At 50.9% G+C, this 3,014-nt stretch overlaps 1 protein-coding gene and 1 long non-coding RNA gene across 11 annotated transcripts in view; one reads left to right on the top strand and one right to left on the bottom strand.

Moving 5' to 3' along the window:
* Positions 1-3,014, top strand: part of LOC127752378 (uncharacterized) — a 346,254-nt gene that overhangs the window by 52,087 nt on the left and 291,153 nt on the right. The window lies entirely within an intron of this gene.
* Positions 1-3,014, bottom strand: part of LOC113212627 (trithorax group protein osa-like) — a 108,842-nt gene that overhangs the window by 33,631 nt on the left and 72,197 nt on the right. For all 10 annotated transcript variants that reach the window (XM_052277544.1, XM_052277568.1, XM_052277549.1 and 7 more), the window contains one exon: positions 2,504-2,576. In XM_052277544.1, the coding sequence (XP_052133504.1) occupies positions 2,504-2,576 (73 nt within the window). The remainder of the gene's footprint in view (positions 1-2,503; positions 2,577-3,014) is intronic.

Raw genomic sequence — 3,014 nt, 5'->3', positions numbered from 1 at the left:
CCCCCACCACCGTGGCCCCGGGCAGTGCAAGCGACTGCTGACATTGTTGCTGCTACATGTATGTGTACAGGTGCACGAACCGCTGTGTAATTTTATTTAATAAAAACAAAAACAAGTTGCCCGTATGATTATACACCGTCCCCCCGGAACGAAACTTACAACACCGTTCGACAAATTACGTCAAATATTTGGAAATTTACGGGCGTCCATACTACACTCGACATACCACAGCCGGCCTGTCGGTGCCACACAGCACCTCCCTCCCGCCTCCCTGTTGGTGGGTCCGGGTCCGGTCGGGTGTTGCACGCGATTCATAAATGTCAATACTGCTCTCTGCTCTCCCGCGATGGACATATTGCAAAGCAAGTTTTACATTCCAGCTCCCCTTCCAGACCCTTTCCTCTTTCCCACTTTGAGCAGCGCCCGGCTTGTCTCTCCCATTTAGGGCGCAACGCCTGCTTCCTTCTCCCTCTAACCGAGCCTCAACAACAGCAGCAGCAGCAACAACAAAAAGAGACCCACCGAAATCTCGAACCCGGCGCCCCGGCGCCTGCTTGCACTCATTATCGGCCCGGGCTGACTGATTTCCCTCCCCCCTCCCGACTTCTCCCCTCGGAGCGATAATACCTAATTGCACCCCGGCGTGCGTGTGTGACCGGGCACGTAACTCGAGTTGGGCCTTCCCGCAGACCGATACACCAACCAAATATTCGGAACGCGCTCTTAACACTCGTCTTAACATTTTACAGAAAAATTTTAGCTTTTAACTATTGAGTTGTTTTTGTGCTGTTGTATATTACCAAGAAATTCTTTAGTGTTACTAAAATGTTCCTCTTATGTAAACGTATTCCTAGTACCGTACTTATTAGAATAGGAAAACGTTAACTAATATCAGTAAAAATGTTGGTAAAACTATATGTTTTCTTGAAAATTTTCTAGTAAAAAGTTTAGAGTGCAGAACGTAAGGGAAACAATGAGAAAGTGTTGAACTAATTAGCAAGCGAGTGATCATCGCAACACTCACAAGTGCTTGCCAGTCGTTGAACACTACAATGGCTTTCCGTTTGTTTCTATTACATTTTCCCAAACAAACTGTCAAAAAGCAACACGGGTCTACAAAACGCGCAACCAATCGCAAACTATACGCGCACCACCCCATAAAAATTGGCAGCCCCATGATGACGGTGAAAAGGTCAGATCCACTCGGGGCACAATTACACGAACAAGGCCCGCACACCAGGGACATTTACACCTCGCGCGCGCACACACGCGCACCCGCATAAAAATGCACGAGTGACCGCCGGAGAGAGAGGGGAGGAGGGGAGAGGGGGAGAGGGGCAGTTCGGAATCTCGTAAAGCGTTCGCCGCGGCTCTGCCGATTCGAAGGAGTGATTCATCAACCGTTATAATACGAAGTCTGACGGCCGCAGTCAAATAGCGTAGAGTGGGCGGGGCCTATACGAGAGGGAGGGGGAGAGAGGCAGAGAGGGAGAGAGGGAGAGAGAGGTGTGGTAGAGGTCACGGCAACTCAAACTCGGTAAACGACCCTACCGCAGCAGTGCATGCACGCATGATGAGTGATCGCGCGATATTAAAGGCGTCTAACGCGCACACACCGGCATGAGACAACGCTGAAGCAGCGTAACGAAGCCGTCCGGACATACGCAAGACTGCAGCGGATTGCCATCACAAGCGGACCATTATCTTTCCATGTTTATACATAAACGATCAAATACTTCCGAGAATCTCGCTTCGCTGCAACATTGAGGCAAGTGTGTGTGTGTGTGTGTGTGTGTGTGTGTATGTGTGTGTGAACCTCTTTGGACCACGCCGCCGCCCGGGAAGGTAAAGGGGGAAAGGGCGGGGAGGAGTTGGCAGAGCAGGGCCCACCAAACCGGCACACAACCGTAAAAACAAAAATTATGGACATAAAAATTGTCAAAGAGTATTTTCGCGGCGACAAAACCACAACGACGTACCTGAAAGACCGGAACGATACACCCAATCAAAAAGTGCAAAAGGGGACCACGCGCGCGAGGCGTGTCGGGGGGGGTAGCAAAGCACCAGCACCACTTGCGAATGACCCGAGCCGACCCGCATAAGTACTCGCTTACCTCCTCCTCATGACGGTGATTAACCAGTTAAAAAATCACCTCTCTCTCCTTTTCTATCCACCACGGCGTATTATCAGAGCAACACAACTGATACGCCCGTCCCGCCCCACGGCGGCCGCCGCCGCAACGCAGCCCCACCCACATGATTTAATGACCTTATTTTTCACCCGTCAAACTGTTTTTCAATTAAACCCAGCCCGACAGGCTCGATCGCGGTGCATGAGGCGTCGGTCCATCACGCGGCTCAAAGAGGTCCCAACATCACCCTTCTCTGCCTCCATGCCCGCCCGAAAGGCTCATACGGCGATTAATCGGCGACAAACATAAATTTTTAATCCTACAGAAACAAAGAATGATCGTAAGGATTGGGAAAAGAAGTCGTCACTCACCTCGTTTCTGCATAAAGCTGAAGAGGTCGTCCAGGAATTCCTTCCTTTTGGGGTCGTCGTTGATTTCATATAACTGCAAGGGAAACAAAGAAGAAATTGGTTGAAAATTTCCGCAAAAAGTAAAGTGTGAAAAATGCACGGTAGATGCACAGATGTATACATCGTCCAAAGCAGCTCCGTCGTAACCGAGGCTGTAACTGCCCCCCTCCCCTCCCCGCCACCAGGTGCTCGCCGCTCCCACCACTTCCCCGCCCGACCGCGCGCTCCAAATGGACGCCAATTCCAAATCAATTTTCCCGCCAGTCCTCATCACCTGCTCGCTCAAGTTCCGAGCGAATTTGTCTTCCTTAGGGAGAGAGAGAGAGAGGCCAGTCCTCATCACCTGCTCGCTCAAGTTCCGAGCGAATTTGTCTTCCTTCGACCCCGTTCGTCTAATCGCCGCTTGGTCGTCTTGTCTCGGGAAACACAATTTATCTAGCTCCATTCTAACAGCTTTCCTTCCTCGTCTCCC

This window comes from Frankliniella occidentalis, unplaced genomic scaffold (genome assembly GCF_000697945.3).
Source record: "Frankliniella occidentalis isolate FOCC.00 unplaced genomic scaffold, Focc_3.1 Scaffold1, whole genome shotgun sequence".
Lineage (NCBI taxonomy): Eukaryota > Metazoa > Arthropoda > Insecta > Thysanoptera > Thripidae > Frankliniella > Frankliniella occidentalis.
Note: the sequence above shows the minus strand (reverse complement) of the source record. Positions and strands in the feature narration are given on the sequence as shown.